Consider the following 27,916-nt stretch of genomic DNA (forward strand, 5'->3'; position numbering starts at 1 on the left):
GGATGTTGGTGTGTTTTATTTCTCTTGTTAACATGACTGGAAAACATGTTATAGTTTTCTAGTCAGCTTTATTCTTCGTAAGATGGCTGCTGTATATCTACTTGTATAGTGTATAATAAAATGACTCGATTGATCCTCTATGTCATACTTGGAAGATAATTGGATATAGCTCACTTCTCCACTTACACACAGTCAGCCAGCCCTCATCTGACAGATTTTGCAATTTGATGCATTGACAAAAATAATTCTGTTGCAGGGAGTAATAAACCTAAATCGTATGCCTTGCTTTTTAGGATCAATTGAAATTGTTCTTCAATAAGGCGCCCCAAAATCTTGTGCTTCAAACACACATGCTTATTGTTTAGACTGTTTGCAATATCTGGCAGTTTTTTTACTCATGCTAGCCTGTTATGATTTCAATATCACACGTGTTTAGCAGCAATTCAGTGTTGTATGATCTAAGAGAAAACTTTTTGCTGTTGAATGGTAGGGTGAGATTTGAAGATTTGGAAATTCCAGCATTTTCAACCATGTCATATGCCTGTTGCTAGTGACACAGCAGCTTATACAAGAAGCTCATCAATGCTCAACTGGGGTTAGCTGCTGTCAAACAATAAAAAGCAATTTGGGAAACTATATGGCTGATAACTGATACAAAGTGTCAAATCTTGTACATAAAAAACCTCTATTTGAATAGATTTTATGGTTTTGATTAAAAATACTCACTACAAAGTATCTCGTTAAAGAAAGCAGCAAAACTAATGCAGCACAACAAAGTTTTTTATTCTCATTTTTTAAAAGCATATCAATGTTTTTTCAATCAATCAAATCTCTCTCTCTAGGCTTTAAGAACTTTGAAGATGGACATCGTCCATGACTGGGAGCTAGAGCGATATGGCAAGTTTGATACGCAAGTTCAGAATGGCTGGTCTACCATAGAGAATAAAGGCCATAGCGTAAAGATCTTGGCTTCAAGGAAGTTCCTCATCTCTTCAGAATCTACAGTTTTGGTACTTTTTTATTTTACTGGATGTATATATGAAAATAGGCAATTTAAATTTATTCTAAAATTTTCTTATACATGATATGTTAATATCTTTAGCACTTATGAGTAACTCATATACCACAGTCCTCAATTTGAGGGTGTAAAACTACCTGACATGCCTCGTAATTCCTGAAAAGAATAATTGGCATAAAATTGCTTAAAAGACAAATCACAAACAAATTAAAAACTCACAATTATAAATCAAAAAGTATACTAACTAACGTCAAAAACATTACAGTCAATTTTCTACACACAAAATAATTCCTTCTGAGATCTGCTTAATACGTCAAATGTTGGAGCAAGTATTCATACAGGACTGCTAGAATTTACGCCACATCCGTAAAACTGTTGGAAACATACTAATAAATATTGTAGGTAATTAAACAAAACATTGTATTACAACAAATGCATTATAAAATGAAGTAATGATTCAAATATAAGAACTTATCAATTTTTAAAACTAACAAATAATAAAAATTAAAGGTACTGTTATTGTTGTTTTATCTTTGAGAAATCCTAACGGATGTGTTGATGGTGATGCATAGGTTCAAAGGTAGAGGAGGTGATTCATGGTGATGCATAGGTTCAAAGGTAGAGGAGGGGATTGATGGTGGTGCATAGGTTTTAAAGTAGAGGAGGTGATGGATGGTGATGCATAGGTTTAAAGGTAGAGGAGGTGATTCATGGTGGTGCATAGGTTTAAAGGTAGAGGAGGTGATTCATGGTGGTGCATAGGTTTAAAGGTAGAGGAGGTGATTGATGGTGATGCATAGGTTTAAAGGTAGAGGAGGTGATTGATGGTGATGCATAAGTTTAAAGGTAGAGGAGGTGATTGACGGTGGTGCATAGGTTTAAAGGTAGAGGAGGTGATTGATGGTGGTGCATAGGTTTAAAGGTAGAGGAGGTGATTGATGGTGATGCATAGGTTTAAAGGTAGAGGAGGTGATTCATGGTGGTGCATAGGTTTTAAAGTAGAGGAGGTGATGGATGGTGATGCATAGGTTTAAAGGTAGAGGAGGTGATTCATGGTGGTGCATAGGTTTAAAGGTAGAGGAGGTGATTGATGGTGATGCATAGGTTTAAAGGTAGAGGAGGTGATTGACGGTGGTGCATAGGTTTAAAGGTAGAGGAGGTGATTGATGGTGGTGCATAGGTTTAAAGGTAGAGGAGGTGATTGATGGTGATGCATAGTTTTAAAGGTAGAGGAGGTGATTGACGGTGATGCATAGGTTTAAAGGTAGAGGAGGTGATTGACGGTGATGCATAGGTTTAAAGGTAGAGGAGGTGATTGACGGTGATGCATAGGTTTAAAGGTAGAGGAGGTGATTGACGGTGATGCATAGGTTTAAAGGTAGAGGAGGTGATTGACGGTGATGCATAGGTTTAAAGGTAGAGGAGGTGATTGACGGTGATGCATAGGTTTAAAGGTAGAGGAGGTGATTGACGGTGATGCATAGGTTTAAAGGTAGAGGAGGTGATTGACGGTGATGCATAGGTTTAAAGGTAGAGGAGGTGATTGACGGTGATGCATAGGTTTAAAGGTAGAGGAGGTGATTCATGGTGGTGCATAGGTTTAAAGGTAGAGGAAGTGATTGATGGTGGTGCATAGGTTTAAAGGTAGAGGAGGTGATTGACGGTGATGCATAGGTTTAAAGGTAGAGGAAGTGATTGATGGTGGTGCATAGGTTTAAAGGTAGAGGAGGCGATTGATGGTGATGCATAGGTTTAAAGGTAGAGGAGGTGATTGACGGTGATGCATAGGTTTAAAGGTAGAGGAGGTGATTGACGGTGATGCATAGGTTTAAAGGTAGAGGAAGTGATTGACGGTGATGCATAGGTTTAAAGGTAGAGGATGTGATTGAGATTTTATCCACAACTTATTCTAACATGGACTAAATAAAGTTTAAATTAACTTAGCTTATATATTTCTGAAACATTCTTACCTTTTGTGGTACTTTTCACCAGCACTCTTTCACTTACGAAACTGCTATTTTCTGAGAAACTTTGAACGTTGTAGGTTAGAAATTACTCAGGTGTAGAAACAAATCTTTATTTAAAATGTGTAGTAATATGGCAAATTCATACATGGAGCTAATCGTAAATAAGGTTCACGCCAGGCAGGCAAATTAAAATATTTTCATTTGCATCATACAACATTAAGCCAATGTTCACAGTGAAGTTCAGTCTTTTAATGGTGATATCTGCTCGCCAGATTTAAGGGAGAAGCATGCATGTATTGCCTGGAGAGTAATCATCTCGTTCGTTAGAGCTATAGACAATGTGAAGAAAATGTATCCCCTACACCAAATGACCTACTTGCTATACTATGAAATAATTGTGCACATATTTATCACTCCTGCCAATCTTGAATGGTGATTGGCTAAAATATCCACGCTTCACCTAGCGCGCTGTAAAATATTTTACTAAAAAAAGACATGCCCAGACTTCCCTCAAAATGCTATAAATACGTATGTATACATAATTGTATATGTACACATACTTACTATATACTTACTATATTTACTTGTTTCACATACATATACATACTTGTTTATGTATACATATACAAGTATGTATACATAATTGTATATATATACTATATGCCCAGGTCATAAAAGAGATTTTGCACAGAAAATTTATTTTTATTTAACATTTAACAACAGTTACTGTTCTAACTTTCAAATTTCATATCATGAGAAAAGCGTTTCGTGCAGTAGAAATGAGAAATAAAAATAAAACAGCTGTAAAGGTGTTTAAATGTAAATGTGAAATAATTAGCAATTAATGGCTAAATAACGTCTGTTTTGCTACGATTACAATGAAAAATGATTTGGTATACAATTATATGATTTTAATTCGTTTTAGTGATGGCATCATAAAGCGAAAACGTCATATAGAGTGGTATAGAGACCTATGGTAACTATCTAATGCAAACACCCCTTGGTAAAAATCATCAAAATTTGATAGACCTCTGTACATATTAAAAATTAGTAACAAGATGATATATGTTAACCTTAGTAGTTATAGTTACCTACAGTAACTTGGGTGTATTTATTGGTTATGATCTGCAAGAAAATGTAACATTACAATGTACTACCTTATCTAACTTCAAGGAATGTAGCTTTTTAAACACATACTTCTTAGAAAGCAAAGTTCTAGTATGTATGTTATTACGATAAACCTCAACTTGGTCATAGGCTAAAATTATATCACTTATTTGTTTTCGGTTTTCGTTTTCACTATAACGTATAATGAATAACGCTGAAATGAGAAAGTGAGATAGAGAGCAAGCAAGCATCATATCTCATTTAGGCGTTGTGTAACGGATTTCGGGAATAGCACATCGGCAGTTTGTCATAATCAGTAAACTGAGTGTCCAATTTGAATTTTAAGAAAAAATTGTTGTTGATATATGGCGGAAAAGACAAAAACGGTGAAGACAAAAAACATCGTGTTCCATATTGTAAAACAAAAAAATCTTTTCACATGGGCATCGTAACCCGAGGGCATCGTGACTCGAGGGCATCGTAACCCGAGAGCATCGTAACCCGAGGGCGCACTGTATTAATTAATAATTTAGCGCGTGCGATCGCCAAAAATGATGTACAGTAGATGGTAAGAGCGACTGGTGTGATAAAAATGGCTCAGTCTTGTGGTTATGCGTGCTTGTTGGTAGACTTGCGACTTGGATGTTGCAAGTTCAATCCAGTGATCAAGCAGATATTTCATTGCTAGATTGTAATCGTTACAAGTGAATATAGGCTGCGCATAGAGTATAGCCTTTTGGCAGTTCACGAAGTTGGCAAATTGGCAAATGAATGGCTTGAATGGATTTCGGTGATGTTTTTCAATAACAACCGATTCATAGTTACGTTTTTACATATTCAGATTTTATCAGGTTTAAAGCAATTTCCTAATCTAGACAAAGCCAGCTAGAAATTGTTCGCTAGAGTTGTGGTGTTAGCTTGGCAAGGTTCTATGAATTGATGGCTTTTCTTATGCTAACAGGAAAGCTTCAGCTTGTTCAATCCTACAACATGGCTAAAGTGTTATCAGAAGGGAGATAGTCTTTTACTCCTTCATAGAGTCAAGGTGAGCAATTTTTAGATTCCCAAGTCTTGAAATAAGACACTACCAAAGGCCACGAAGTGTTGAATACAGTCGAGGCAGGATAACCATTGCCTCGTTGTATTTTTTTAAGCAATTATCTGTGCTCACAGTGCAAAGAGACACCTAGTCGCACGTTTTTGATAATAAAATAAATATTGTTATATTTTGTATATTATAAGTGTATTGTAAAGTCTTTTTTACAGTTTTTTGCAACAAGTCAACTTTGTTACAGGATTTGTCACGAAAGTTTAGATTAAAGTTTAAGGCTACGGTGCGGAAGAGCTCTTTGGAGATATGTGATGAAGTGGCGCAGGTGCTCCGACAGTACTTAACTGTTGCTAAGCTAGATGCCCACTGTCAGCAGAGCCAGCCGATGGAGCTTGAACCCACTCAGTGTTTAACTGGACAAGTTTCACAGGATGTCTTTGCTCAGGTAACCAATTACATGTAGCTCATAATCAGGTAACCAATCATAATCGACTCACTGGTAAAGACTAATAATAAAATACAGTCAAACATGGATAACTTGCCCACGGATAGCTCGAACACATGGTTAACTCGAACGGTTTCTTTGGTCCGTTCCCACGTAATGATAAATTGCTATAGATAACTCGACCTCAACTCTGTTAACTCGAACAGTTTTTTGCCCAACGTCTACCGAGACGTTTGTTATCGCTTTAGAAAATCACTTTATTCCAAGTCATAGAGGTAAACCTCAACTTTTCGTAAATCATAGGCGTCGTTATTACCACCGTCGGCAAAATATTTTTGTCAACGACTTTTCTAAAGGTTTGGTGAATTTTGATTTTTACCAAACATCCGCTTAGCGATAGCTTGTCGGAAGCATGGAAAAGTGAGGTGACCTTCGCATAAACTTTAAAAAAAATCGGCAAAATTGATCTCGGTTAAAACGCTCAAAAGAAAAGAATGTCTTTTCTTCTGAGCATTTCAACAACGATCAAGTTTTGCCAATTTCAATCTAAAAAACGTCCTGGCAATAACATCACCTCAAACAACAAAACAATCTCAAGTGATAGAAAAATTTCCTATACTTTTTGATAAAAAAGTTTTAAACTTTACATTAGAAGCATTTAATTTGAAACAAGCCATTTATGCTTTTGATTTCTATTATAGTTTGTATATGTTAGAGGTGGAACGAGACACGAGACGTCTCGAGTATTGACCTGTCTTGTATCGGTCTCGTCTCGACTTAACCATTGCCAAACTCGAGACAGGAAATAGAACTAAAGCGCCCGCGCACGGTTGTTAAAACATGGCTTCTTGTGGTAGCAACAACTCCATATATTGTAATGGATTGCGGGCAACTGCCTTAAAAGTTATACCCGGTCCGTTACTACCTGTTGCTATTGATTATGTTGGCCACCGAGTCTAATCATGTAGTCCGGACAACGGCCCTGTTAATATATTGTAGTTCGGTTCTGTGTCCTTAAAACAGATACCGGGTCGTATCTAATTACCCTTCGGATAATCCAATTTAATAAATAAGACTTTGCGGGTAAAATGTCTGTATTTTATCGTATCGTGTCTAAACACTAATCTGTGTATCGTGTCTAAACAACTGCCCTTCATAAAATTCGGGCCTCTTTTATATACTACCAATCGCGGGTAAAACTTGCCTGGACATGGAGAAACGAACGAAAGGCCGTGTCGACCATAGTCCGTGTTCGGTTAACAATGAAGTTATTGTTAGTTCAATATAAGAATATACATGTACATGTATACAGTAATTAATATAGTTTCATGAGTACAATTTAAATATAATTCACATACTACAGTTAATACACAAACAACACTTAACATTAATCAAACGATAAGAATGAAAGTGTTATCGTGTGTTCTTTTAGTTGCGGTATTTCTTTGTAGAGTGACGGCTATCGGTTTCATTACACATTACATTAAAAAGTAAGACCTATTCAATAGATGGTAAAAATATACATGTACAAAGCAATATGTTTATAATAATTATGATCAATCAAGCTAAAGATTCTTAGAATATATAACTTCGGTATTTTAGAGCTGTTTGTGTCACCTTTATTTATTTATATCACTATTAAAATGTTGTATTTAAATCATTTACACCAGGTGAAAATTCAATTTAAAAAGAGTTTTATCAATTTTATATATACCAAGTAGCTAGTACTTGTGTAGTAAAATCATCACCAAATGCTCATTATTTTACTGTCTCGTGTCTCGAGTCTCGAATTTTTACAAGACAGTGTCTCGAGTCTCGTCTCGAACTTAAAAAACCTGTCTCGTTCTACCTCTAGTATATGTGCATATATCTACTAATAAATAAATACATGGACTTGTGACAGTGCTCTGATAACTTGAACGCTCTGATAACTCGAACGCTCTGATAACTTGATCACTTTCGCTCGGTCCCGTGAAGTTCGAGCTATCCATGTTTGACTGTACTTGTAATATTTGATTTACAGATAACCTAGTCTGAAAATGAATGTGTTCATTGCTTTCAAGTTGTCATCAAGGTTACATGAACGCATCACTCCAAAACAAACTGGAGTTCAATAAAACCGTAAGCCTTGTAAACCTGTATACCCTGTTAAATACAGTAGACACTTCTATTACGTGTACCTCCTATAACTTCAATTCCAGATAATATAAACAATTTATGCAAAGTTTTTGCTTCGTACTACGTAAAAAATGTCATATAACGTAAGGTGCCAAGTAGTTGCAACTATTCAAATTGGATTTGAATGGTAACATATCTCGCCCCACTTGTGAGAAAAAATAACGTATGTATTGCATTATATATACAACTTCTATGACATTTTACTTCATCGTGAGTGACCGTCAGATGCATTGACAAAGCAGAGAATAGGTAGCTGCGCAATTGTTCATAAATACTTAAAGGCGATCGATTGGTGCAGGTGTTACTGCGTGGGTCTACCAATCTAAATGTCACAAGTTGAGTGTATCGCCGAAAGTTATCTTTTATCCTAATCTTGACCCCCCTCCCCCCTAGATACAGATAGACGACGAACTGGTAGTACCACATTTTTATAGTATAAATATTTTTGTTCTACTCTATGTAGACGTATAAAATATTTGTTATTAGTTCTACTATGCGCTCCCATCAACTTATTGTAAAATTAACCAATCATAATCTATTAAACCAGTGGAATTGATCAGAAAAAGGAGAAGAGTTGTCAATGCAAACTAATCCCACGACCAAACACGAGCGAAGCGTGTGTTTGGAAGCTTTATGATAAATGCATATGTGCACACAACTCCTGAAAATTATCCATCAACATCCATACCCAAACTCTTGTACCGAAATCCCATCAAAAACTTTAACCATTTTTCTGTGGAGTCGTTTAAGTATAATAATGATACAAAACACATAAACCTATTTAAAAATGTTACCAAGTCTTTTAAAAACGTCGACAATATCCTAAAACTTACCCATCTGATCAGATTATACATTACTTGAAAGATTAATTTGGCCTAAAATCGTCATTAAAACCTGACAAGACTTTTTAATCAAAATTAAGACCGGCTAACAAAACTCCCATAAAGCCGTGCGACAGATAGTAGAACCGTGCGCATTTCACGAGAAAAATGTGCACATGTCACCAGTCTATGGCCTAAATTACCACTGGAATACCGTTTGTTGCTTTCTCTCTAGGAAGAGTATAGTTCATATTGGAAAAAGTTCGTTTCCTGTTACAACGGTAAAATATTGAGAATAGTAACTTTAAAATCTTGAGATTAGATTTTACTGAACTCTACTTTTCCCTATTATTAGGGAAACTGAAAAATTTCCGCACCTTCAGTAAAATCCAATTACAAGATCTTGAAGTTACTATTCATCGGCTTACGCCAACCAACTCTCAATATTTTACCGTTGTAACAGGAAATGAACTTTTTCCAATATGAGCTATACTCTTCCGTCTCTCTAGTTCGAAACATTAATGACTTACTTGTTAACAACTTCGCTAGGAAGCGCATCACTCGATTAGCTATCAATGACCAAATCCTACAACGTAAAAGAGAGGAGACTAGACTGCGCGACCTTTAACGGAACACTGCACTTATCTAACAAAACTGTTTCTATTATTTTCTATATGAACTTTTTCTAAACACTTTATATGTCTCCTTTTCGATATTTCTATTATTATATATTTCCTTTGATGTTAGTTCGTATACAAAATACTTTACATATACTTATATAGGGCCTACATATAAATCTATTTACAACATTATTCTATATCATATACCATAATTCCATTTCTATTACTTTATATACAACTTTACGTTCCCCATATGCTTTTCATTCACAACATTCCTAACATTTTTCTATACTTACACTTCTAAAATAGAACTTTTTCACTTTTATATATTTATTTATATTACACTACCAAATACAACTGTAATATCAACAATTAACCAATTACTCATATACCTGGCTTGAACCCAACATTACCTCCAAAATAAATTGTTAGTTGCACCTTTTTGGAGTCGTGCTCCCTCAAATGTATTTTATATCATCTCGAACAACTCTCATTTACACTATACTCTGTCAATTCCTGCTGACAACTACTTTTTCTACAACCAGCAGTACCCTTTCTTTTTTCCATTATCACTTTGGTCGTGGGCTGTATTACAGGGGAATTCCTAGTAATATTACAGCTACGATACTGCCAACAAATTAAAAAGGTAAGTCTGGTTTTTCTTTTTTGTATGGCCAAAGGGGTGAATTTGGAAAGATCTTGGATTAGGATTAGGCAATTTACACGTATTTTACTGTTCGTATAATGCAAAATCTTTATAACGTAAAACTTCCTGAAACAGATTATTTACGATGTAGGAGCATCTACTGTATATATTACTGCAGTAAAAGATATGACCAATGATAAGCTTTTTCTGATCATGTTGCAAAAAATTGATACTCCACATAATTTCTCTATGTTTTGCACCTTTATTCCAATAATGCCTCATTGGAGAAATCACTCATCAACTTGTGAAGTGTAAAGTCAGCTAGTAGTACCATTTCCTATGCACTCACAAATTACAGTTCATTGTAATGTCTATAGTTCGCTGCCACCACCGGGCCACGCATGAAACCTATTAACCTTGCCGAAACACATTAAAATATCAGTTATGCCATAATTACACTGCTTATTAAAACATACTCATGCTGCCGCACTGGAAACGGTTTTTCTAAACGACTTCCACTGGTTTCCCTAATGGTGACATTGTACGTGCTGACTCATATTTGCTTTTACATATATATACGCCAGTTTCAGATTAGCCACGCAGTAGCAGTTTTAGTGCTGTGGGCAGCAAGTAACCCAGCACAAAAAGTTTTATTATCAATAAGTGACAAAATTATAAGTGAGAGACTAGCAGGCCTACGGAGGCAAAAGGTCAGTTTTATTATATACCTATATGTATTTTATTTGACTAAATTGAATGCTTTTGTTTTAATGTGACTTTCATGTCAATTATATAATGTTTGTTTTATGTTATTATACTTTACACTGTAGTTTTATTGTGACATGTACTTTTGTAGACTTCACGGTCTATTCCGGCTATCAGTAAAATAAACAGTCATATCTACCAGAATACGATCAGTTCAGTTTAAACCACCGCAAAACCTGCTGTCATCTCGATTCGTGGCAATTTCGCTACAGTGAAGTCTTATCCTATGGTGGAATAAGAAACAATCAGTAAATCAGCACAGAAGCAACAAATCTTCTGGATCATCAGAAAACAGTCAGCTATTCAACGTAAGAGACATATCGTTAGAATTGTTGAACAATCAGTTATTCGTGGAACGAAAGAACCACAGCAGTCGATCAGTATATCAAAAGAATCAGCATACGTAACATTTATCAGTACAGGACATTATCGTCTTAAAGCAGTCAACTCAGCAAAAGGCAGTTACATATTGCATCAGCAGAAAACCACAGCATCCCAACTCTCCTCAACAGGAACAGATAAGCAATTTACTTCTATTCTTATTTTTCAATCAGTGTTTTTGCAAGCTTTCTTTTCAAACTTGCAATCAACTCCAGTTTTAGTAACTTGGAACAAGCTTGCTATCAGTCTTTGTTTAGACAATTTGGTTTTGATTTATTTAGAATCATATTGTAAACCGTGCTGGCTAATCTGAAAGGCAGTTATATGAAAATTTGTGTTCGTTAATTGTTAAAAGCAGCTAGAGTGTCACCAGCGTTTGTGGTTACGGTGGAAGAAGTTTAGTCAGCCGTTCTATTGTCGCTTGCGCGTGAGATGAATTAATAGGCTATTAATATTGGCACAAACTCATCGCAATCCTTACATATTTTGTGGTTTGCTGTCGCGGAATTGTGGGTAATATCGTGCAGATTTGGCAGCAGCAGTAATTAACCAGGTGCAATACTCATCACAGCTATTAGAAACTTTGATTTTACACATAATATTTGGTGTGCCACCGTGTTGAGTAACGATGGCTGATGAAGAAAATCATGCCACAAATTCTTTTGAAAATGTAACTGAAACAGAAAGTGCAGAGGCACCATCTGTAAGCATGGCAGCTAGTGAACAAAGTACGACACATTTGAGCAGTATAGATGTTGTAAAACAGCGAAGCTATAGAAAGCCATCTGAAAAAAGTAAACAGAATAAAGCCAGCCAACTAAAGACAGAAATAATCAGTGTGATTAGCTCAAAGCTAGATTCTTTTGAAAAGAGTTTTCCTAGCATAGACAGAACTGATTATGATGCATTGTATACCTATTTGTCTCACCTTGAGAAAGATGATGGTAGTGAAATACAAATGCTTTGTGAAGAATTTTATACTCTGTGTAATAATAAAACAGATGAACAAGTTGAAAACCTGAGAGCAATTTATCGCAGCGAGCGAGAAGAAAATGTTGCATCATTAAATGGGCTTTTGGATGAGATCGAAGCTAAGGAAGAGGAGGAGAAAGCTTTAATAGAGCAAGAGATGGAGAGACGGCTAGCAATGCTGGAGGAGCAAAGGAAGAGGCAAGCAGAAGCAAGAAGAGCATTTCAAGAACGGTTAAACCCAACACTGAGAAGAGTTACTAGTCAACCACTCAGTGTTGAACTTGACCAATCAGCAGAAGTGGAGATGCCAACAACTATTGATATGCAATCTCCTTCTCGAAGTTTAAATGAGCAGCCAGTTCTCTCTAAGTCAGTTGTGAAGTCGTCGCCAACACAACACGCAAGCAATCGCCTCTCACAGGAATCGACACCAAAGCTCACAAGCACGAGTCAGGAGTACGGTGCTCTAGAACGACTAACAAACTCCATCACAGAAGCAGTAAAAATTACAAAACGTACTATAGTTGAACCGACAATCTTCTACGGCGACCCGATGAAGTTTAGAGATTGGGAATCCGATTTTGATGAATTTCTCGACGCAGAAGGCATCACAACAAGTGCTAGAAAGATGCGCATACTCAAGAAGTTTATCAGTGGCGATGCCCGCCGATGTGTTGAAGGCTTTTTGCTGGATGACTCATTAAATTCGTATACTGAAGCAAGAAAACTCTTACAAGAACGATTTGGGAAAAAGGTGAACATAGCTCGTCATCTGAAGAAAAAACTCAAAGATTGGCCTAAAATAGGAAACAGGGATGGTCAAGCATTGCAACAGTTTGCAGACTTTCTCAGTCATTTACTTAGCGCAAAACCAACAGTCTCACATTTGAACAGTCTTGATGAATCTGAAAGCAACGAAGAAATGCTCGAGAAGCTGCCTGACTGGTTAAAGATCAAGTGGAAGTACCAAATACGTAAGTATGAAAAAGACCATGATGACTACCCTCCCTTCAGCGTATTCAAGGAATTCATTAATGAGGAAGCTTCAACAGCTAACATCTTGGGAACCAAAGAAAGTACACGCAGTGACAAGTTTTCGGAGCTAAATAGAAGAGCAAATTCGAAGCAGTTGCAAACATTGCAAGCTTCAACATCGAAAGACAGGAAAAGCATGACAGCAGAACAATCAACCAAGTATTGCAAGAAGTGTGATCAATACAATCACCATACAGCCCAGTGTAATTTGCTTGTCAAGGCCACATACGAAGAAGCCTTACAGTTCTTTAAGGAAAATCACCTCTGTTTCCATTGTGGAAAGGGTAATCACAAACACAATGAATGCTCTAATCGGTGGAAGTGCAAGGTCTGTAAACGTTCACATCCAGATTGTCTCCATAAATCAAGCAGCGATTGGGAAAGTGAAAAGCCTCAGCAGTACAACAAAACAGAAAAAATACCCGTAGCTCAGAGCTCGCAAGCAAGCCCTAAAGACTCAACTCAACCATCTAAGCAACATATTGTGGCTATGGCTAAACAACCCAACCAAATCGGACTACTAAGTATGCTTCTTCCAGTAACGATCTTATGAGGAAATGGACGCGAAATGACAGTCTATGCGTTACTAGACAATGGATCTGACACAACATATATCACAGAAAATGCTGTAGATCAGATAAAGCTGAAATCTTATGGTGAACCAGAAAAGGTTACAATATGTACTTTGGCAGGAGAAGAAACTAGGTACAGAAAGAAGTATAAGTTCTCCATTAAAGGAACTGGACCAGCAGCAGATAGCTCTAGTTTTTCAATTGTTGCGCTAGAGCAAAAAACTATACCTCACAATGAGAACCAAATACCAACCGAAAAGGTAGCCAAATCCATACCTCATTTGAGTCATATCGCCCACCTCATCTCACCAAAGCTAGACCTTGCTGTAGACATGCTGATTGGACGAGACAATTCTCACCTATTAGCACCACATGAGTCGATAATTGCAGATGCGTCAGAGCCGTTTGCTATGAGAACAGTTTTAGGTTGGACACTATGTGGAGGAAATCCAAGTGCTGATGCACTACCATCGAGCTGTTTCGCCTCACAAAACGATGAGTTTCATGACATAAACGACCAAAGAAAGATGTCGCAAAATGACATGACCTTCCTGAAAATACTAGAAAGTGGAACTAAAACAACAGATGATGGTTCTCTTTCGTTACCATTACCTTTTACTACTACTCCATACATGCCAAACAACAAGTCTCAAGCCTTGAAAAGACTTAAACAGCTCATCAAAAGATTGCAGGGTGATGCCATTCTAAAGAATGAGTATTTCAAGTTTATGCAGGATATGATAAACAGTGGACACGCAGAACTTGTGCCTGACGGAAGCACACCTGAAGGGCAGAAATGGTATTTACCACATTTCGCTGTATTTCATCCTAAAAAGCGAAGTCTTCGAGTTGTATTTGATGCCAGTGCAAGGTATGGAAACAGAAGTCTCAATGAAGAACTGCTATCTGGGCCTGACCAAATGAACAGCTTGCGTGGAATTTTATTAAGATTTCGTCGTGAACCTATAGCCATATCATGCGACATACAGAAGATGTTTCACAATTTCAAAGTCGACGAAAAAGATAGAAACTATTTACGGTTTTTGTGGGTAGAGGCTGATTTGCAGACTGTCAAAGAGTATCGGATGACTGTACATCTATTCGGAGCTACAAGCTCTCCAGGAGTAGCTACCTTTGCTCTAAACAAGGTAGCAGCCGACTTCAGACAAATATCCCGAAGCAGCAAAGTTCATCATAAATGACTTTTATGTAGATGATGGCATAACTGGCGTCAAAACCGAACAGGAAGCCACAGACTTGATCGAGAATGCAGTGAGCATATGCAAAAAAGTCAACCTTCGTTTGCACAAGTTTCTCAGCAACAAGGGAAATGTGCTTGAAACCATCCCAAACACTGAAGTAAGCAAGAACTTGCAAGGACTCGACATCTACAAAGACAAGCTACCTTCAGAAAGAACACTTGGCCTGGAATGGTGCACAGACAGTGACACCTTCACTTTTACTAACAATAAGACTGAGAAGCCACCTACTAAAAGGGGCATTCTTTCTTCTGTATCCCAATTGTACGATCCTATTGGTCTTATCGCACCTTTTACCCTTCAAGGAAAAATCTTGATGCAGCAGTCTTGTAAAGAGGACAAAAGTTGGGACCAAACCGTATCCCCTGATTTACAAGAAAAATGGAGAAAATGGAATGATGGTTTTGACCAACTCCAAAACATTAAAATACCAAGGTGTCTAAAACCAGCTGGTTTTGGAGAGGCTCTCAGAAGTGAGCTGCATTATTTTGGTGATGCAAGTTTGCAAGGGTTTGGTGCCTGTGCCTATTTGAGGATTATCAACAAAGAACAAAGAGTGCACGTTGCACTGATCTCTGCCAAATCTAGAGTAGTACCTGTCAAAGGGCTAACGATTCCTCGCTTAGAGTTACAAGCAGCAGTGGAAGCGGTGAGACTTGCCAACTTTATTAGAACAGAGCTGCAGACACATATTGACCAAGAATACTTTTGGTCAGACTCTACAACCACCTTGGGATATATTAAGAACAGTGATACTCAATTCCGCATGTTCACAGCAAACAGAGTTAATGAGATCCGAGAGAGCAGCAACCCCAACCAGTGGTACCATATCTCAGGAGTTGAAAATCCAGCCGACATTGTATCACGGGGTGCTTCAGCCGAACAACTAGCAGCAAGCAATTGGTACAAAGGACCAGCCTTTCTCCAGCAACTTACTATCGATGAACAAGTAAAGAGTGACAAAGACTATCAAGAAACTTTAAAAAACGACCCAGAGGTAAAGATCCTTAAAACAGCGCTAATGGCCAAAAGTACTTCAGAATCCTTCATTGAGACAATTTCAAAGAAATTCAGCTCGTGGAGACGTTTCGTTAGAGCCATAGCAAACGTTCAATCCGTTTTAAGAAACAAGAGCTTGAAGAAAGTGTTGAAACTTTCTGTAGAGCAAATGCAAGACGCTGAGACAGCTATAGTTCGACTACTACAACAAACAACTTATTTGCAAGAAATCAAGAAGTTAGCAGCTGGGAAACAAATCAACAAGGACAGCAAAATCCGCAGTTTGACACCATTTCTTGATGAGTCTGGATTGCTACGAGTCAATAGTAGGTCGATGTCTATCTTAACCTTTCAAGAAAAGCGGCCGCTAATCATTCCCAAAACAGACTTAGCCAAACTGCTCATCAGCCACTTTCACCAGTCCACTCATCATTCAGGCACTAATGTGACTGTGTCAGCAGTCAGACAAGCTGGCTACTGGGTCACAGGAGCTACAGCCCTAGCGAGATCAATTGTTTTTAACTGCGTCAAGTGCCGTCTACAGCGAAGCAGACCGACAGAGCAGATCATGGGATTGCTACCTGAAGAACGCACCAGCCCTTCTCCGCCATTTACTCACGTTGGGCTCGACGTATTTGGTCACTTTCTTGTCAAAGAGCGTAGGTCAGAGATTAAAAGATGGGGCATAGTGTTCACATGTACTTATACCAGAGGTATCCATATTGAACTGATTGACAACTTGACAACTGATAGTTTCTTGCAAGCTTTGAGAAGGTTTCAAGCCATAAGAGGACAAGTACGAACAATATTCTGCGATAATGGCACAAATTTCGTTGGTGGGAGAAATCAGCTAGAAAGGGATCTATTAGAAATGAAAGACTCCAGAGCCAAACAATTTTTATTAGACAACAAAATACAGTTCAAAATGAATACGCCTTCAGCAAGTCATCAGGGGGGCTTGTGGGAAAGACAAATACGCACAATCCGAAGTATCCTCAATAGCATGACTCCAAAGTATTCCGGACGACTAACCACAGAAAGTTTGCAAACAGCCTTCATGGAAATTACAGCAGCCATAAACAACAGGCCTCTCTCAACCATAAGTGCAACGGACACCGAACCAGTTATAACGATCAACCATTTACTGACGGGCAAATCTCAGAATATTTTACCACCACCAGGAGAATTCACATCGGATGAGCTATATGGAAGGCACATGTATAGGAAAACCCAACAGCTAGCACAAGAATTCTGGGAAATGTGGAACAGTCAATATTTAAGCAAAATAGAGATGAGAAGTAAATGGCAGCATCCGCAGCCAAACCTCAAGGTGGGAGATGTTGTTTTGATCATAGACGAAAACCAGCCCAGGAACTTTTGGTCAACTGGCAAGATAGTTGCCTTACATTTCGGAGCTGACTCACGAGTGAGAAAAGCGACAGTAATGCTTGCAACACCAGATCTGGACGCTAAGGGAAAACCTATCGACAATAGAAAGGTTATAGATAGACCAGTACAGAAACTGATTCTGCTTGTGTCACCTTAAGAATGTTAGCTAGTACATTTATTCAATTGCTTATAGTCCATTTTATTGTATGATCATATGCAACTTAAATAGTGAATTCATATTACTGGTCAATTATATTTACATAATACAAAACAAAACTTGAACACCCTTCATCTTAAATTAAATGCAAATTTAGGTGGGAGTGTGAAGTGTAAAGTCAGCTAGTAGTACCATTTCCTATGCACTCACAAATTACAGTTCATTGTAATGTCTATAGTTCGCTGCCACCACCGGGCCACGCATGAAACCTATTAACCTTGCCGAAACACATTAAAATATCAGTTATGCCATAATTACACTGCTTATTAAAACATACTCATGCTGCCGCACTGGAAACGGTTTTTCTAAACGACTTCCACTGGTTTCCCTAATGGTGACATTGTACGTGCTGACTCATATTTGCTTTTACATATATATATGCCAGTTTCAGATTAGCCACGCAGTAGCAGTTTTAGTGCTGTGGGCAGCAAGTAACCCAGCACAAAAAGTTTTATTATCAATAAGTGACAAAATTATAAGTGAGAGACTAGCAGGCCTACGAAGGCAAAAGGTCAGTTTTATTATATACCTATATGTATTTTATTTGACTAAATTGAATGCTTTTGTTTTAATGTGACTTTCATGTCAATTATATAATGTTTGTTTTATGTTATTATACTTTACACTGTAGTTTTATTGTGACATGTACTTTTGTAGACTTCACGGTCTATTCCGGCTATCAGTAAAATAAACAGTCATATCTACCAGAATACGATCAGTTCAGTTTAAACCACCGCAAAACCTGCTGTCATCTCGATTCGTGGCAATTTCGCTACAGTATATATTACTGCAGTAAAAGATATGACCAATGATAAGCTTTTTCTGATCATGTTGCAAAAAATTGATACTCCACATAATTTCTCTATGTTTTGCACCTTTATTCCAATAATGCCTCATTGGAGAAATCACTCATCAACTTGCAATGGAGCAAGAATTGTGCATCATTCTTAAAGAACAAGTTTTCATCTGCATTCGACGTAGTTGCGTTCACATTGACTGGTCGTAAGTCGGCCTGAATACAAAAGTTGAACTATTAAATATAATATTATTTATATGATCCTTTAAATATTTTTGCTGTAGACTATCATATATAGTCTACAGTAAGTTTATGATATTGAATAAAATAATTGTAAATATACCGCACTGTCAAGAATGGCACATCTATTCGCTACTCTACACAATGTTAAATATGTCTATGCATTATAAAGATATTATAAATTGTGGTCATTTTAAAGATGGTGAAACGTCAGTTGCATAGGGTTTAAGTCGATGACAATTATTAGTCGCATTAACAAGCTGACACTGATGAGGGTCATACAAGTTTGATGTTTTGGAGTCTTTCTCCCGTTCAATAAGGAAAACAACTTCAAATTATTTAATTTGCATTGCGCTAAACTTTTTTATGGTAGTATTTTATGAATAGTTACACATTTGAAGAATCTGCTTTTGTACTGTTTTTAAAATAATAATCATTAACATATTTTTTTGTCATTTATGAACATAAACCCCTTTACAAATTTAAATTCTCATGTATGTTCTATTCATAAAACCTTCATTTTACTACATACATTTTTCATCGAGCAGGATAAAAATAGGATAGGATGATAACAGTGATAGGATAAAAATGATGGTTTTTGTCTATCAAGATGTAAAGTCACTCTTGGCTGTTTTAAAGTTGGACCACTTTTGACTTCTACTAGTGGTATTATACCATTATTATACAATTACCTAGGTATCTCATGTTTTAGGCTGTGTTGGGTAAGAAGTACAGCCTACCATCAGCCTATGCAGCATGTAACTATCCAACAGAAGGCTTAGAGACTCTTGTGAGGCTCTGTATTATTGATCCCAATTTTCCTTCCTTCGTTGCTGAGGTGGAAAAGATTATGGAGTCTGTTACTGCTAACAAATAATTTAGCATTCAGTAATGTTTTTTTTATAATTTTCGAACAGTGATTATTACTCTGCATTGCAATTTAAATGTGTTATTGCTAGTAACCTGTAACACTAACGAAGCCTTGCTCTAATAGACTTGCGTTACTGTTAGCACTTGTGGCAGTTTGCGGAACTCTTGCTGGTGATGGAACTACATATGAATCTGTCTATGCAATGCACTGTGATATTATTCTAAATCTGTTTAAAATAATTATTTTTAAGCATCAACTTTGAGTCATTGCAAATACTGTGCTATAGTTATTAATACATAAATGTATAGCTCTGTAATAACTTTGAATTCTGTAATTGTCTCTTTACTAGTTGTACACGCTACCACACACCTTATTTAATACCAAGATGTAGATTTAACAAAGGTTTTAGCCTTTGTACAAGGTAGGTAGCAGTACATAAATGTTTGAATATCTTGCTCAGATTGTCACAATATGGTGTGTTGAGTATAAATAGAATGGAGGTTCTCTTATTGTTCATTGTTTAGGCTGTACATCGATGTAATCGTAATTCGATATATCGCTAAATTTAATAGAAGTAGTGGCAACTAAACGAGATTATAGCTTTGACACCAAAATCGCTCATTGTCTCCAGCTATCTTTTAATCAATAAAGCAAACTGCCTTTTAGTGCCTTGTACTTGACTCTTATTCACACCCATTGCAAAGTTGACTTGGATCGGAAAATGAAGTCCCTGGAATTCAAATGGTAGATCTAATGAAATGAGAAACAAAACATTCTATCAGAAACGAAAAAAATGAACACATTTTTACCTTTGTATTTGCCTGTCAAAATTGTGCCTCTAAAACATAGGTCATTCTCTGTTAAATTGCCAATCGAGTCCCATTCCCAAGCTTTAGCGGGTTTGAGTCTCTAGGAAGATTAGCTAAGACTTCTTTTTTCAAAATAAGATTATGAAGAGGCAGGCTGCTGGCCGTTTAGATATTCTATTAGATAGTTAACAATTTGATATTGATCAGCCATATTGTCAGCCAATTTGTAGCTCTTGTGTTTATTAGGTTGTTGTCAAAGAGTTTGGCATTGATTGAAACAACAGCATCATTCTAGCGAGCAAGAACGGCTTTTTCCCCAAGCCTTGTTTGGTCAGAGAATTTAACTGAAAGATTTAGAAACACCATGAACATGAGTTTTTTGGATCATTTTGAAACAAAAAATAATGCTTTGAAGTGGGGAAAGAATTTCGTAGTGAATTTTACAGCGCAAATCTTAAAACTTTCATGGGCTTAAAACCTTCCCCTACCCTCGCAGCTCAAGCTGATTAAGAACATATAGGGTTTGTAAGGTATTAAAGGCTTAGTTTAGACGAAGTGAGTATTCAAACAACCATCTTTGTCATTAATATGTTAGATAGAGCTGGCTATTTTTACACAAACTACTATTCGATTAGGTTGACAGTGTGGTGGGGAAAAGCTATTTAAACCAGAAGTTGCATTGCCGATTTCTAACATGGCGGATTAGAATAACTATGCGCTTATAAATAAAATACTGATAGTCAGTCCTCTTTGATTAAAACTTGCGCAACAGGTCATATTAAAAAATATTCTATACTACTGGCAACAAAGTTACCCGCAAGAAGTGTTCCATGAAATGATTTCTGATAACAGACTCACAACACCTTAGCTAAAAACTGTTGCAAACTTTGTAACCTTACCATGCATGACTATTAAACGCCCTTTATAGGCCTACGTGATGACAGTCACAATTCAATGTAGAATCAGGGAGTAGAAGTATTCAGTAGCTCAAACTTTCATTCAATCAGTTGAACATTTTACCTACATTTGATGAAGCTTAAACCAAAGGGTAAGATTGATGATAAACTGTAACAGTAACTTTTATGAATTTAAATAAGCAATGCTTCAACTCATCGCTGATCAATAATTAATTGATACTGGTAGGAAATGTTTTATATATGCTTGAATTCCTGTAGTTTTTTAGTTCATCAGGAATTTTCCAGGAGTACTCTTGGCTGTCTTTGAGGCGTGCGTGTTTTTGCAATAGGTTGTTTGTGAAGAAAGATGCGGTAGGTTATTCCTCTGGCTGGCTGTCGAGTTCGGGGGAACTGTTCACGCTGCTTATTAGTGACAGCTTGATATATAACTCACTCGTGAAGTTCACAGTACACGTATTGCCTGCATGATATCTTTCAATCCTAGTAATCTATTGGTCATTTCTCGAGCTCATTGAAGCGCAACAGGCTGGTTTATAACCTTGTATACAATACGCTACTTTGTTGTTATCGGGAAGACTCGACTAGTTACAGCGTTTAACGTACATCTTGAAGCCTGGGAGGCCTACGAAGAATGGGCTGGAAATGCAAGTGATTTGTTAGCAAAAGTAAGATAATTAGTTTTTCTTACAACTATAATTAAAAGTTTTTACGTAATTTGGTTATGCAGCAATTTGCTAATACCTCTATCGGTAGATATGCAAAAATTAGTATTGTAACTACATATACTAGTCGGCGTAGTATGCAGTAACTCTCAAACGGTTATTGTAGAACCATACTGTTTGTGAACTTGTTCAGTTCTCTCAACTTAACGTTTTCATTATTTGTGTTAGTTCTGCAAGAGTCAAACATAGTCTATTTGTTTGACTGGTGTACTGTTTAGTCTGCGCGTTTCGCTGACCGAAACGCTCATTTTGGCAGTTTTATACCGAAAACTACTCGAGACATGTGTTTTTTAAATAAACATTTACCTCATAGTTTCCACTTTCACCCTAGGGTGGTCTAGAAGCTATTTTAACACAAACCTAAGTATATACGTATACTAAATGAATGTCCGGCGTTGCCCAGGTAATAAAAAGTTTGTGCACGGAAGATTTATTTTTATTTAACATATAACAACATTTATCATTCTAACTTTCAAATTTCATATCATAAGAAAAGTGTTTTGTGCAGTTCAAATAAATTTAGAGAAAAAGTAAAACAAATGTAAATGTGTTCAAATTTGAAATAATAGGCTAGTAATAGCTAGATATAGTAGCCTATGGTCTACTCTAATGCGTAGGCCTACAACAACAAAAAATGATTTGATACTCATACAATTAATACGAACTAAGAAAACAAAAATCGTACACAAGTTGACTTAATAACAATGAACACATAAAAGTGTGTGTATAAAAAGGTTACTGTTGCGGCAGAAACCATCCATCCAAAATTTGAATACAACTACTGGTACAGACGTAAAAATGATATATCGGAATTAAATACAGTAGGCGCTCCTACAATGTAAATAATCCAGTCCAGAAACATTTACGTTATGGTGAATTTACGTTGTAAGAACAGTAAGATACATGTAAATTGCCTAATCCGTTCCGAGATCTTTTCAAACTCGCCCCTTTGACCATTCCAAAAGGTAAAACTTTACGTAACTCTTTTAATTTGTGAGCTGTACCGTAACTGCAGTATTATTGATTTGCATCGGTATCTTTTCTCCTTTCTTTGATCAATCTCACTGGTTTTATAGACCATGATTGCGGTAATTTTACAACAAGTTGATGGGGACTGCGCCTTTTCGACGTTCATTTACGATTTGCTTATTTTTCTAAACAGCAAAGTCTATTCTGCAAAGTAAAACTAATAACAAACATTTTGTACATCTACAATACGGCAAAACAAAATATTTTTACTATAAAAAGCGCTTCTCCTCGTTTGTTGCCTATCTGTATGCAGGGATCAAGGTTAGGATAAATGATAACTGTCGATGTTACTTGAACTTGTGGCATTCAGATTGGTGGACCTACGTTGTTGTATCTGCACCAATCGATCGCCTATAAGTATTTATGAGCATTTGCGCAGCTATCCTATTCTCTGTTTTGTCGACACATTTGATGAGTTATTACGATGACCTAGAATGTCGCGAAAGATATATAGTAGATATAACGCTACACGCCCGTCGTTTTTTGCAAGTGCGCCGTGATAAACTAACATTTAAATCAATTTTGAAAACTTGCCCAAATTGACACTTTACGTTATGGAATTTTTTACGTAGTACTGAACAAAAACTTCGCATAAATCTTTTACGTTATTTAGGAGGTATACGTATAGGAGGTATACGTTTTAGGAGCATCTACTGTACATTACTGAAGCAGTGAAACGCACACGGTATTTTGTGACCAAATCAAGAGAAAATGTAGAGGTAATTCCTATTTGAGATAAAGTAACATACAACTGTCCATGTAAAAAGTTTTGGGTTAGTTTTTAGCAATTGACCTTAGTTGCTAAGGGGATTGAAGGCGTGTGAATTGAAATGGAATATGAAAATGACAAACTAAAAAAATAGGTAATGAATATAAGGCTTTTAAAAAAATTTTAAAGGAAAAACATGCAAAATGTAATATTAACAATAAATAGTACATACTTAGCTTGTAACCTGCAATTGCGGCTAGAAGTAAACGTGGTATTACAACTTCGGTATGTCGAACCGATGCAATGTGGAAAAATGAAGCTGAACAAACAGATTTTAGATAAGGATAGATAGATATGTTAGTAAGATATGGACAGTGTAGTGGTAAGGCACGCCTGTCTGCAGGCTTGGAGGCTGTGTTCAAATCCCATGCGAAGCGTATTTTTCGCTGTAAGATTTTTATCTATAACTGAACAGACATAGAATCAACAGACCGACAAACAAACGACAAACATGGAGTTTCATTTTTATATATATATATATGTATAGACCGTTATCGGAATACTTAGGATCTTGTTTTAACACCTGTCAACTGCGTTGATGAAGTGCTACTAATGTTATTCGGGTTGTTAACGGCTCTAAACTTTGTAATGCCTTGTGTTAAATAGTTCTTGGTCCTTCTGGACTCTCACCATACTTTTTAAATTTGCTGTATTTGTGCTGCAGAGTTGTTTTGTCACTTTTGATCATAGAACACTCGAATAAACACCGATGACGTTGTGTGTATAAGGGAGAAAGTGCTTCATATGGTTTCTGATTTGGGGACTACTCATAATGAGGACAGTGGGAATACAGCATGCTGCTGAGCTTCTTGATTGTTTGTCGGCTCAATCCTCATACATCTTTCACTATATGAGAGAAAATTGTTGTACATGTAGTTTTATAGCTGCATAGGGTTCACCCATTAAAGCCGAACAATAATTTTTGTTTCTTTTTTGTCAAGGCTCTCAAGGCCTGCTTGGACCATTTTTGACAGAAATTGAAGGTTAATTGACAGGTCACAAATGCCTTATTAGTAACACATGGCATTACAAATTGGAGTTTCAATAGTATTTTGAAACCTCAATTTTGAAGTATTATAATATTTTGTAATTATATTGAAAAGCTATAATATTAATTAAATTATATATGTATATATAATTTATATATAATTAATAAATTATAACATTATACATGTAGTTATATTGAAATCGCTCACTTTTTGAGCTAGATTTACAAAATAATCGCTCATTCAAAACTCGTATTCATGAAAGCAGAGCGTATGTTGATATGTTTTTGAATAATTATGAATGAACACAAAATCAATTATGATACCAATACCTTCTATTATTGAACATCTGATATTGAGCCTGTCAATGTTCAATAGTGATATCTACAATATTTAGTATCCCGATACTGAGTCTATGTCCCGCAGTAGATCAATCTTGCTCACTGGTGAATTCGTACCCTGTAAGCTTTAATGAAATCGTGTAGTCTTCAAACTTAATGTTCCTCAGTGGTCATGAGCTCATGGTTGCCTCACATACAAACTTGGCATCTAATTTTTGCTACAAACTCCTGGCATTGGTACACTGTGTTTGAATGGAATGTGAATAATTTTCATTTTCAATTATGTTGCCTTATTATAAAAAGACATTGCGAAGATGTATGATTAAGCTGATTATCTAGAGGTATCTAGAGGTATCTGTATTTACTACATACATGAAGCTCTAATACGACTCGCATGAAAATCCTAATGGATGCATCGATACTATATGTGACAATATCCAATACTGCTTTTGCCTAAATTTTCAATAGCAACATCAATATCTAATTAACTGAACCTAATGAACACTTGATCAAGAAGTTTGATAGACTCTACTGTTAGATCTGTTAAAATTACATATTTATAATCCAACCAATCAGTAAAGCAACGGGTCTCGTTCCTTCATTAGTTGCCAAAGCACTGTCAGAATTTGTGCATGCACTCGCAGCACAAACTTGCCTCTTTCCTGCATCACTGTAACACCCATTGTAAATAGAGTTTGGACAGCGTTTGTATTTACTGAAATTTCACTAGGATAAACGTGCTATACCTTCTATCTATTGTAGACAGACTGATAGTACCATCAAAGGTTGACATCTCCGTCTAATAGTTGGGATAAAACATGTCTGCCGTCCCATGGGTGCAGATACAGATGTGCCGTGCTCAAATGGAGCAAAAAGGTTCTATTGAAAACCGACCAAAACTATCTACCCACATGAAAACACAAATATACATTAATACAGGTATGTGTAAGTCGCACCTTTCAGGCTTACAGGGTGTTTCAACCCCATTTTGAAGGAGCTGATGTAATGCATACGTAATCATATTAATGCGCTAACGCACTTACTGCCCACGTGTAAAATATACACGTACATGCACCTAGTCTCTATTCTACTCGCTACTACTCTACTATAATACAGATATTAACATTGTTCTTGTCTCTATGATTAGAGGTATTTCCATTCTTATTGTATGCATTATGTTGCTTAGCAGACTAAGTGCATTATAGTACAAGAAATTGTAATTTGGATGGTCTAATTGGTTTTATTATATTTTGTATGACAGACAGGCTGAGTGCTGTGGCCACAAAGGCAAAGGCAGTCTGGAGCAACTGCGGCAAATCATTCTCTCAATGGTATGTATTGTATATATGTGTATGCGCGAGTTGACATGTGGTTGCCAAGCAACTGTAACTATATATTAGCTGCGTTGTTGCCTGTCGGTTGTTGGTTGCTGCTGCGATATGAATCACGTTTTGCTTAGACCCATCAGTGCTTAACCACTGATACAACCTTGATGGTAACCATTGATGTGCTGCAGTTCGGTTCGCTGTCAAGTAGAAAGCAAGACAACCTTTCAAGTCACTTCGTTTTAATGAGATATTGAATGGCTATTGGCTGAATAAGGGTGGTGTAAAAACATAATTAAAATGACACTTGCAACAAGATGTCGGATTCGATTAAATTAGGCATTGACTGGCATTAACCTGATGAAGCATCTATGCCTTGAAGGTCCGTTTTTTTCTCGCTGCAAGACCAATAAATGACATCTTCGTCAGGCCTAATAATAGATACAAAATAATTTTTATGCAAAGCAGATATTTCTGGTCATGAAAAGAATTATAATTAACCCTGAAGTTGATCATGTAATGCTCTAATCGTGTAATTAACACTGCAGTTGATCGTGTAATGCTCTTTTGCGATTAATCATGGTGTTGATTCAGTAAAATTTGTCTTAAAAGAATCTCAGGTTGAATTGATTCATTAACTAGTTTAGGGAGCAAAATATTTTTGTATATAATCAGTTTTAAAGATGTCTTGTAGAGCAACGATTTCTACATGATACACAGGTGGTAAAGTTAAATGAATTAATGATAGTATTATCTTTCAAATATTGCTGATATATATACAACTTACACAATACCATTTCAAGTCTGCACTTTCAACCTACCATAGATGTGAACAATGTGGAGGTAATTGTAAAGCTCTAGTCGCTTAACTCCAGATCAGTTTGAATGTAAAACTAAGAACAATTTCCTATGAATGCACGGCTAACATATGAACATTTTGATAAAAAAAGCTTCTATACATAATCTAGCCAGTTGTAGTTATAGATCTTTAGGAGCTCGCATGAGTGCACGAGCTACAGGAATATGACTATAATATTTAACATTATATTGGTCTCCTTTTCAATTATCAATGATAAGAAAAGGGCCAGAAGCATGACTCTTTTTTCACTTGTTTGGCATCAACTCGTATATCAACCCTTTCATACATTTCACTGTGTGACATCACCTCCTAATGTCCGAACTTGATCAGTGTTAGTATAACATGAACTTTTCTCTGTCAGTAAAAGTTTATTTGGTTTTTACAGGCAGCCGTTATCAAAGGATGACTAGCCTCCAGGACTGAGAGCATCAACTTATTGTATAGATAAACTGAATTGTACAGACCTTTTCTATCTCTACTGTACATTTACTTTGCTTAGCCAGATCTTAGCCGCTTGATATACATGTCTCTAGTCTCATCGCTAGTGAAAAGTCTTGTTTAACCAAGTCTCTCCTTGTATCCTACTTTTAATACATCTGATTGGTAGATAGATAAGTCATTAATTTCCACGTTATCTTTAAAGTGGGCAAAATCTGTATTTTTAAAAGCAAAAAATTACTGTTGCTGCATCATGGACCAATGGGAAATATTTGTCTGGTGTCATTGCCGTATCTTCCATTGCACTCAATATCAATATTTATGATAAGATAAATTTTGTATTTCCCAACCATCTATTGTCTTTTGTATTTC

At 36.5% G+C, this 27,916-nt stretch overlaps 1 protein-coding gene and 1 long non-coding RNA gene across 2 annotated transcripts; both read left to right on the forward strand.

Annotated features, from left to right (window-relative positions):
* Positions 1-771: 771 nt before the first annotated feature.
* Positions 772-19,426, forward strand: LOC137394793 (meiotic recombination protein REC114-like). The gene is made up of 4 exons (XM_068081560.1): positions 772-1,010; positions 5,054-5,137; positions 5,388-5,588; positions 19,191-19,426. Exons 1-4 carry the CDS (start codon positions 861-863, stop codon positions 19,353-19,355), a joined length of 600 nt encoding a protein of 199 aa, XP_067937661.1. The 5' UTR covers positions 772-860; the 3' UTR covers positions 19,356-19,426.
* Positions 19,427-21,593: 2,167 nt separating this feature from the next.
* Positions 21,594-27,898, forward strand: LOC137393826 (uncharacterized). The gene is made up of 4 exons (XR_010978325.1): positions 21,594-21,740; positions 25,685-25,861; positions 26,184-26,253; positions 27,492-27,898. It is a non-coding gene; the product is annotated as an uncharacterized lncRNA (long non-coding RNA).
* Positions 27,899-27,916: the final 18 nt, after the last annotated feature.

The sequence above is a fragment of the Watersipora subatra genome, chromosome 4 (assembly GCF_963576615.1).
Source record: "Watersipora subatra chromosome 4, tzWatSuba1.1, whole genome shotgun sequence".
In the NCBI taxonomy this organism is placed as follows: Eukaryota; Metazoa; Bryozoa; class Gymnolaemata; order Cheilostomatida; family Watersiporidae; genus Watersipora; species Watersipora subatra.

What these genes read in the sequence shown, in the direction of transcription:
- LOC137394793 (XM_068081560.1), top strand. Translation starts at nt 861, where the DNA reads ATGGACATCGTCCATGACTGGGAGCTAGAGCGATATGGCAAGTTTGAT. An exon ending in CTTCAGAATCTACAGTTTTG is followed by an intron (nt 1,011 to 5,053) that starts GTACTTTTTTAT and finishes TTATGCTAACAG; the next exon opens with GAAAGCTTCAGCTTGTTCAA. An exon ending in TACTCCTTCATAGAGTCAAG is followed by an intron (nt 5,138 to 5,387) that starts GTGAGCAATTTT and finishes ACTTTGTTACAG; the next exon opens with GATTTGTCACGAAAGTTTAG.